Source organism: Mastacembelus armatus, chromosome 12 (genome assembly GCF_900324485.2).
Source record: "Mastacembelus armatus chromosome 12, fMasArm1.2, whole genome shotgun sequence".
NCBI lineage: Eukaryota > Metazoa > Chordata > Actinopteri > Synbranchiformes > Mastacembelidae > Mastacembelus > Mastacembelus armatus.
The window spans coordinates 13,763,803-13,774,112 of record NC_046644.1 but is presented as its reverse complement, the minus strand read 5'-3'; the positions used below and the strand labels follow the sequence as shown (position 1 = coordinate 13,774,112).

At 37.3% G+C, this 10,310-nt stretch overlaps 1 protein-coding gene across 1 annotated transcript; it reads left to right on the top strand.

The window, feature by feature from the left end:
• Positions 1–7,584: 7,584 nt before the first annotated feature.
• On the top strand, positions 7,585–8,562 carry LOC113125031 (myosin light chain 4). The gene has a single exon (XM_026298287.2). It carries the CDS (start codon positions 7,687–7,689, stop codon positions 8,293–8,295), a length of 609 nt encoding a protein of 202 aa, XP_026154072.1. The 5' UTR covers positions 7,585–7,686; the 3' UTR covers positions 8,296–8,562.
• Positions 8,563–10,310: the final 1,748 nt, after the last annotated feature.

Here is a 10,310-nt window from a genome sequence, read left to right as displayed (position 1 = left end):
TGGTTTCTTCCAGTGGCTATGTAGTGGTGCCAAATGAGCATGGAGCACAGGAAATGTACATGTGGAAGCACATTCATTTTTAATGATCAAGATTTTGGCTAGATGTGACACTGGCAGATTAACCTACCATCCACATTGCATGTTACATACTAACAGAAGATATTATTTATATTGTCAGTAAAGGGACAGATGCTGTTTCTCTCTGTCAAATAAATGTTGTAAAATTGTTGGCACAGGCACCTAAACAAAACACACAAAGCCACAGTGGTGCAAAATTCATTTTCACCTTTTTGTTAATATATACAGTGGGAAAATACTTTTTGTATGATGTAATCTGAGAGCTAATGTTAAACACTATCAACAGCAGTGTACACCGCAAGCCCCCCCACTCACAACTCCAGTCACCCATGCAGTTAAATTAGTTCTGGTGTGATATGCCATCTCTTTCTTATATGCATTCGAGCAGTTGGTCAGTAAGTCAGCAACTGTGGTCAAGTGGCCACATCCCAAAGATTTTTGGAGGAAATCTCATATTTCACACTCAATTTCTGTGTATGCTGCATGTTTGTCAGGATTTAGTATTTTCTCCTTGTGTCTGCGTGGGTTTCCTCTAGTGTCCTGGCTTCCTCCCACACTAAAAGGACTTGCATTTTTAATGATTTGGAAACTTTGCATACAGCAGAGTCTTGCAATGTTTGTCTATCTGTGTGTGCTAGCCCTGGAATAAGCTGGCAACATTTCCAGAGCGTACCTTTTCGTCCAGTACTAGCACAAATAGGTCAGTTCCCCCACAATGCTGCTATTCCCCCACAGGATAGCAGTTTAGAAAACACAAGAAATAGAGAAACACAAAGCAGACTAGAAAATGGATGAATGGTACTGCAGTATGATCAGATAACCAGAGATACACAATGATGTATATTTCAAATGCAAAAAACCTCTTATATACATATATTTTTTTTCTTCACTTTGTTCCTATGTACTGCTCATTCCACACCTTGAACTTAATTGACATTTTACTTTAGCAACAAATTAGCTGTGTTTCTACATCTATTTCAAGGGTTATCTTGGTGTAAGACAAAAGTGGTAGTCTGAGAAGTCTGAAGCTTTTTTTTTTCCAGCCACATTCTAGTGTGTTATATTTTCCACTATGGATGCCTGAATATCCTCCATTCTGTTCAGAGTCACATATACAGCTCAAAAGAATCACTGGTCTAGTTGGACAAAGACCCAGATTTGTCAAAAGCCAGACTGTGTTCAGGATTTCTTCTTCTGTTGCCCAGTAGCTGACCTTATCTCATCATGTATGCCTCACCAAACGCGGGGGTTTGAGAAGAACAAGCATTTACAACAGTAACCGTTGTAGGGTTTGACTTTCTATGCCTTTTGAGCTGATGATTTCCTGAACTAACTTCATCAAATTCAACGAAAATTTCGACAGAGCTTTCCCTTACTGTAATTATGTTCATAGCTGGTATTTAATATTCTTTCTGTTTCAGTAGTCCTTTATACAAATGTATTCCAGTGGTGCTGATTGAATCAAAACTCTTCCAGTACATCTGATACCTACACTTCGACCCTTACATTTGCCATATTATACCACTTGGTGTAAACATTGTTCTATTCATCACAATAGTCTCTGACTGCCAACTAAGTCAGATGAGAATGATTTCTAAAAGAAGTTACCACATCACAGGGTCGTGGCCTGAATGACATTAAGGATTGGCTTAAAAACATATTACCATAATACCTTCACTCATTGTACCTAATTTTTTTTCATATTTCCACAGTGTTATATTGCTGTGTTAGATGAGCAAGGGACTGCTTTGAGTATATAGCTTGCATTATTTTATAGGTAAGTTGTCATTCTTATATTGTCTGAGAAAATAAAAGAAGCAATCATTTTAATGAAAATAAAATAAGAAAATAACATGATTTGCTGAATTCAGCAGACCCCACTGAAAATGCTGTTTGTAAGTAAACAAGAGCCCTTGCAGAAAATATAATGACATAAATCCAAATGACATGCCGCTGAGAAAAGTTTTAGGTTATCTCCACACTGATCTACTTCATCCATGTGTAGTTATATAGTTGAAACACAACTAGAGTATGAGATATGGACTGAATCCAGGTACAGTTTCTACAATAACCAGAGCAAATTTAATGCAGTGTGTCAACATATCACCAGCTGTCAGAGAAACTCTGTGTGGTCACTGGAAGTGCTTTTTGGGCAGCTTTTCTGCCTTTATGTTATGGAAAGTGCAAAGTTTTGCAATTGTTTTTTGGGCTACCCATTGTATTTGCTGAGTTGATAAAAAATTGTTCTAGTTAATGTAAAAGTTGTGTGGTCTTTTCTGATTTGTTAGAGTTTTACTTAAATACAAACACATATAGAGAGGAGAGGAATAAACAGACAAACTAGAGGAGATGCAGAAAAAAAAGTGAAGTCTCGAGTCTACATTTCTGTGATAGACGGTGAAAGCACTCAGAAGACAGGTTTGATTTTGCTAGGATTATGGGTCTGAATTAAACACACAGGCATTCCAGCTGAGAAAAGCACCTGGTAAGCTTTGAGGAAAACATCTCATAAGCCTGTGTGCTGCTGGGATAAACAGGTACAAGCCATTCAGAGACACGCTCCAAACACGGCATCAGAGGCACATCGGAAATAGAAACCAGTCCAGTGAACAGAAGAGGATTCTGCCACGAAGCCAAGTACTCTGTGGAGAACGAGGGGTGGGGGTATGAATAGCTTGGAAACTTCCCTAATCTCCCAGTCAGAATTCCAGGCCAGGCTTTTGAGAAGGATGCATAGTGCTCATTCCTGTTGAGGGGGAAGTGCACTATGAGTTACCAGCTATTGTTTGGTGCAGCCATGGGTGCTGCCTAGATAACTGAGAAAGAACTATACACTAAATATTAGTAAGAATACTAATAATTACATTGTTTGCAAATGCAAGTGCATTTCAGTATTGTTATCATGTACTAGTGTTATTTACAATAAAATTTACTACATTTCATAATTTATCACCAAAAATTGTCTTGGCACTGATGGGGTCATCACAGCAATCAACTGCTGTTCAAAATCTTATCCAAGTACATTTCCCTGAGTATAACTCTGCTTGATTTTTGAACTGGGCTGCTCTGTCTGATGGGCCTCTCAGACGAAACAAGATACACTGATTGTGTCAATCATATATGATAATCTGACCCCTGAGCGTGAAATGTGTTCCTCTCTGATTCAAGGTTCAGTTGGTTAAAGTCAGTTCTATTGTTATAAGTGCTGACATTCAATACTTGGCTTAACTGGTGGTGTACCTTTTTTTTTTTTTTTAAATGACAAAGGTTGCTTCTATATATAACTGAATGAAAGACACAAAATTCTGTTCCCTTGAGTGCTTTTTCCCCCCTCACAAACACGTTCAGTCTGTTATTAAAGTTTCCAAAGAGCATTTGCAAAACCCATTTAACCAAAAAGGATAACGAAGACTTTATATTTAGTCTTGTGCTTATAATGATGTGAATATTTCTCACCAAAAATGTTATTTAACACAAATGCTACTCTTGGCTATTACTATTTTAAATGTTGTAATGTAAAACAGAGAGCTGAGTATCACAAATTGACTCTCCTCATTTCATATACAGCACCTCTTTATCATGTTGTAAACTTATTGTGTTTTGATTAATTTCAAATTGCTTGCTTTGCTTCAGTAGAGTGTGAAATGCACTTTCCCTTTTTCTAGTTTTTCAATTTCTATCATTGTGAGCAGGGGGAAAGAGTATGGTGTGGGCAAAGAGAATGAACACATGGATGTCTTGTGTAATTAAGAAACTGAAGTATTAGAACAGGCAGTGCCTTCACTAGCTATAATTCATCAAACATGGTCTTAATTAAATTGTTTACACAGATGTCTGCAAGCTGGTTCCTGCAACAGTCATTTCATTATAACAATGCAGTATTATTACTGGACTCATATGAAAAAGTTTTGAAATGAGTCTTTACTACACCTTGAAATAGAGAAATGAATTCCTATTTGTGATTTTCTAATTCAAACAAGTGCCATATGTTTTTCGAAGTTTTGATGAAAACGCTCCCATTCTTTGGAGTGCCAGCTGTAGAGGTTCTAATGTTTACACATTAAATACCTCACTGTCAGCACATAATTAAATCTTGGTAGGCAACTGCTAGGTGTTTATAGTTCTTTTAAACATAATGGCTTCATGTATTCAAAGTATCTTTCGCAAGCCTCAAATTTTAAAATTTCGTAGCTGCTCAACTCGTAGCTGGCTTTTCATGTAAAGGGAGAAATTTGATTTGGGGACTTTAAGGGTAAATAAAATGTTTTTTGTCCTCTTAGCTAAATAATCCCACATACGGCTCAGTCAATGGGGCTCCAGAGAGAAGCTAGGGCTCATGGCTGCTTCCCTTTTTAGCGAGTTAGGAAAACACTGAATCTTTAAAGTCTGAGTCACACCCTATCAGGCCCATAGGAGGAATGTAACCACTGCCTCAATCACTCTCTTTTATTAGCTCAGACCAGACCAGTGGTCTGCCTGCTGTCATACCCAGTGTTATCTCAGGGATTAAGGGGCTTGCTGTCTTTGACCACCCTATCAGACAGATACAAACAAACAGTCTGAAGACCTCCACAAAACACAGGCATGCTGGCACACCCACACATACATTTAAAGGGAAGTAGGTAAGCACTGGTGTTTAGAAGGGAATGAGTGACCTTATTTATATTTATAAATAGTTGATACCGCATATGCACAGAAAACAGTACCTGTGCGTGCGTGCGTGCGTGCGTATATATAGAGTTCAGTGTTACATAGTGTACATAGAACATCATATTTAAGACATATTTGAGAGAGTAGTTATGTTGATATCCACTGTAATATTGTGCATATGTGTTATGTAATTTAATGCCCCTTTATAATGTAATTCAGGTTTGTGATTGCTGTTTTTTTTCTGTGCATATACTGCATATGCAAGTCCTTGAAACACAAAGTATCAAAGTCATAATATAAATTGAAAGAACAGAGTTTAATATTGATTTACTGCCATGCACCATTTCTCCTGGATTTGCCTTCTTCATCTTAGTGCTAGTTACGGACTAATTTCAGACATTCACTTTTACCTTTTAGTTTTTCATCACTGTCTAGTTGTCAGTCTGTTTGAAAAAATATATGTGCAAATTGCTGCCCAAAAGCTTGTGGCGGATGTATATGGGCAATAGTATCAGTAACCTCATAAAAACCTGATCCTAATAGGAGTTCATAGCCAGTCAACTATAATGTGACAGTGTTCATGTAAGATTTTAAGAACGAGAGAAAATCAATTTGAATGGGTTTTTAAAGATCTGAGATAAACGGTGCTTCTTAACATGTATTGTATAGATGGCTGACAGATCAGAGAGACTGATGAAATTACCACTTGTTTGACAGTAATCAACTGGTTCAATCATTGCAGTCTCAGTGTACTGATTGAAGCCTTGTTTGAAGGAAGCTTGATGGAAAAACTGGACAATAACAAGTCTTGTCCAGCCAGCATCACATCTCTGCACAGCCCAGTGACAGCCTGACAAAGCTTGTGCTTGAGTTCTCAAAAATTCTTGCAGTGGTTTGTTTGTGCATTACCAAGGTTTGATGACATTTTATTCATTTTGGTCCCTCCAAAATGTGGTTTATGTGCTAAAATGTAAAGACTAGCTGTAACCTTGTGTTTACCTTAAACGTAAAATGCATGGTGCACAGTACTATTATGAAAATAGGGATAATTCATACATATTTGAGCCGTTTGTTGGGCAATATGACAGTGATTACTACCACTAAGTGAAGAGGATGGTGTATAACGTAAAATCTTTTATAATTTCTTTATTTTGATAAAGGCCAATGAGGAAATACTTTGTATCTTACATGTATGGTTCTTCACTATACATATTCCCTTCTAGACTCTTGAAGGTCTCTTTGTTTCTGTCAGACACAAATGTGCACATACTGACATTCACGTACACACCAAACGACGACAAATTAGCTGTCAGTTTTACTAGCCATGTGACCTCAAAAGCAAAGAGAAGGGAGATAATGATCTTAGGCTAAGGACAATCACACACATACACACACATCAGCACAAAAAAAAAACAAAACAAAACACTGTCCAAGGACTTCAGGCTGACTTCTAGATTGACAGATCAAAGGGGACTGGCTGGAAGCTAAGGAATGGTGATTGTGAGCAGTGCATGACTGGCTAAAACTATCTTAAACTAAATTGATAAAGTGCAATGTATGCATAACAATATAAGCTTCTGTGATTAACATTGCGTTTATATTTATATAATATCTATATATATATATATATATATATATATATATAATCTCCATATGTCCATCTTCTTTCTCATAAATTAAAATGAATGTGGTGTTGGTTAATTTATCACTCACTGAAGGGTATTACAGACTAGTCATCTGCATAAAGCCAAGTGACATATTATACATTTATGAACTAGACACACAATGGAATTGCCTTGCTTTCTCTCACCTTGTTACCCTGCAAAACATACTCTTAAATACACTAAAAGCAAAAATACAATATACACATTTGAATGCAGTAATGTGATGCGCTGGTGAGTCAAACATCTAAATATCCCCCTGCCCGTTCCTCCCAAAAGAAAAAAATGTTGCTGTAATTACACACCTGCAGTAGACTACATACCTGTGTATGAATTGTGCTATATAAATAAACTTCCCTTGCCTGTATATCGTATACAGTCTTAAACTGTCATCTAAATGTATTTTTAATTTATGGGCATAACTGCATGACCTTTTCAGTACATCAACCTTTAATAAAGTCTTAATTAGAAGTCACTTTAGAATCTGTGAGAGCTTGCCAGGTAAATATGGTGGAACACACTAACCTGCTCAGTAACAGGAGGTAGAATGAAAGCTATCATTTTTCTTGGAAAAAAAAAAATAGGCAAAGTCCCTGAACGAAGCACCAAACACACATATTACCCAAAACACATCTCTCATTTTAAAAATGTGTTGGTTGACATTTTGTCCTTCAAAGCTAAAATGATAGCATAAATTCACAGGCATATTTAATGTTTTTTCATCAAACCTTATCATCTTAGTATCTAAGAAGAGAATGCCCCACCTCTTAATATAGATATCCAACACCAAGTTCCAAGGTGTGCACAGCCCACCTGAGACCAATGACATAGATTTAACTATTTGTGAGTTAGATATCAACGATCGTCTAACAAAGAACTATTGTTTTTGAAAGCAGCGATTCTTCTGCAGTTAGGGAGCAAATCTATTTTGGTCCCTCTTCCTCATGGACTGATACATTGGCTGTGCTCTGATCCCTTTGTCCACCAGAAAGACATGAACATTTTTGTCCTAATGCAACTGGACCTCACTAATGACAGCAAATAGCCCTGTCAGCTGGATGACGGCAGCTGAGAACAATACTCAATGTTGACATCACTTGCTATGGGGATCTATTTTGAGTTTCTTCCTTTTATAGTGTGCCGTTGGAAATTGCTGTCTGGCTCCCTAGAGAAAGCACATATAAAAGCTTTGGAAGAGGGGTTGCCCTGTGTGCTCTGGAATCACTTTTCTATTCCTATCCCTTTAGAATCCTGCTTGTTTCTCAGCAAGTACAAGCTCACCTCTCAATCCCTTAACATGCCACCAAAGAAGATTGAACCAAAAAAACCTGAGCCCAAAAAGCCAGAACCTAAGAAAGATGCAGCTCCAGCTGCTAAGCCAGCACCACCTCCAGAACCGCAGCCTGAGCCACCCAAGGAGCCTGTGTTTGATCCTAAAAGCATCACTCTCGAGTTCACTGCTGACCAGATTGAGGAGTTCAAAGAGGCCTTTACCTTGTTCGACCGCACACCCACTGGAGAAATGAAGATCACATTTGCCCAGTGTGGGGAAGTGATGCGGGCTCTGGGCCAAAACCCTACCAATGCAGATGTGCTGAAAGTGCTTGGGAAACCACGGCCAGAGGACATGAGCACTAAAATGGTGGATTTTGAAACCTTCTTGCCAATGCTCCAACATATCTCCCGTGCGAAAGATCAAGGAAACTTTGAGGATTTTGTGGAGGGTCTCAGAGTTTTTGATAAGGAAGGCAATGGCACAATCATGGGAGCAGAGCTGCGCCATGTGCTGGCGACACTAGGAGAGAGGATGACTGAAGATGAGGTGGACAGACTGATGGCTGGACAGGAGGATGCCAATGGATGTATCAACTATAGCTCCTTTGTAAAGCACATTCTCTCTGGGTAAACAGGACATTTAGCCGTAAAGACTTCATTTGACATCCGTTTCCTCCATTTTCTGGAACCTTGCTTAACATCTGTCTATTTAGAAATTATGTCACTTTGGCACTGACAATATTTTTATGCTGTTAAAAGCAAAACATAATGTTCTATGAAGAAATATTGACTGTAAAACTACTCATTTTTAATAAACACTGAAATAAAATGAAATGCCAGTGAGATATGGACATCCACAAAAAAAAAAAATCCACTAATAAAGGCAATATGATTACAAGTTGCTTCAAAAATGTCATTTCAGTGTACTCAGCATTTAAATTTGAAGAGAAAATTATAATTCTTGCAGGATTGCTGATAAAAGCTTTTCACCAGATCAGCTGTGTTAATGTGATTAGGACTATTGTTGGGACAGAAGAAACAAATAGGATTTGGCTCCATCTGAAAATAGAACAGATTTGATTCTATTCCTCTATTCCCACTTTACACAAAGAGTATTTGAATAAGCATGGTTGTCATTGTGCTTGAGGGGCAGCTGCTGTGGATCAAGATATACTCCCACATTTTGGATACACACACATCCATATTTCCTTTGACAACTACAAGACAGGTGCACCAAGGACAGACCACTTCATCTCTATTGAAGCAGCTGACAGAATGATTTGTGCTGTTTTTTAAAAAGCAGGAATTTTATAGTGGTATTCTGTGAACACTAAATTTGCAGATTTTTAAAAATGTTTTCAAATCTACACCTATTCCCCCACTTCATGTAACAGTTTTAGTACTTAAGCAGATCAGTAATTATTCACATTGTATTCATCGTAATAACCTTGGACAGTATTACTCATCAAAAACAAAAGTAATTCTTGACCACTAGAGGGCAGAAGTCTCCAAACCAAAGTTACAACATTAACTCTTGATGTGCAATTGACTTGCACTGTAACTTAAATGTTGTGGCAGTCATATTAGCAGTTGACCATACTAGAGGACACAGCGCAATAAAGCTTTATATACACTTTTGTTCTTTGGATACATTTATATAACCTTTAGACAGGGAAAACCTCATTTACCTCATTCAAACTAGCTACATCATCTTGGTAAATACTTTTTTTTTTTTTTGCATAAATGATACACTATTCATTTTATATTCTGCACATGCATTTACTACCCAACTATATATATATATATATATCTTAGATGGCATGTCATATCCTCTACAAAACAGTGTCTTATACAATGTATATGATATTTCCAACCCCAATTCATAAAAGTTGGGATGCTGTGTAAAATCCACATAAAGATAATACCATGATTTGCTGCAAATATGTTGCCTTTCCAGATGTGCATGCAGCCTATTCCATAGGCACTAATACACCCGCCATACCATCAGAGATGCACACTTTTGAACTGAGCACTGATAACAAGCTGTAAAGTTCCTTTCCTCTTTAGTCTGGAGAATGTGGTGCCCATGGTTCCCAAAATGAATGTTTGTCTGACCACAGACCAGTTTTTCACTTTGCCACTGACCATTGGCTTTGGCCCAGAGAAGACGGTGGCGTTTCTGGATTATGTTCATATACAGCTTTTTTTTTTTTTATGATGGAGCTTTAACCCTCCTGTTCTTTTCAAGTCAATTTGACCCATTTTCAAAAGTTAATATGTGATAACTTTGGTTTTCTCACTTATAATTAACTAAAAATGACATGGATGGTTCCCTACTATAAGTGTAAAATATATGTTAATATGTTGGAAACAAATTCACTAAAAAGGTGAAACTAAAAAATTGGTGATCATTTTATACCTAATGCTTTATAAATAGTCAAAACAGAATGGGTAAATTTGACCTGGGAGGACAAAAGGTGTGTAGTAAATTTGAGGACAATACGACACACCTTTTGTCTTCCCGGGTCAAATTTACCCATCAATGACATTATTTTTTTCTTTTGATATGTTTTCTATTTTCTTTGGTAATAAAATATGGGTTTATGAGACTTGAAAATCATTGCATTTCATTTTTATGTACATATT

Bases quoted from the DNA above. Each gene is read 5' to 3' on its own strand.
- LOC113125031 (XM_026298287.2), top strand. From the start codon at position 7,687: ATGCCACCAAAGAAGATTGAACCAAAAAAACCTGAGCCCAAAAAGCCA.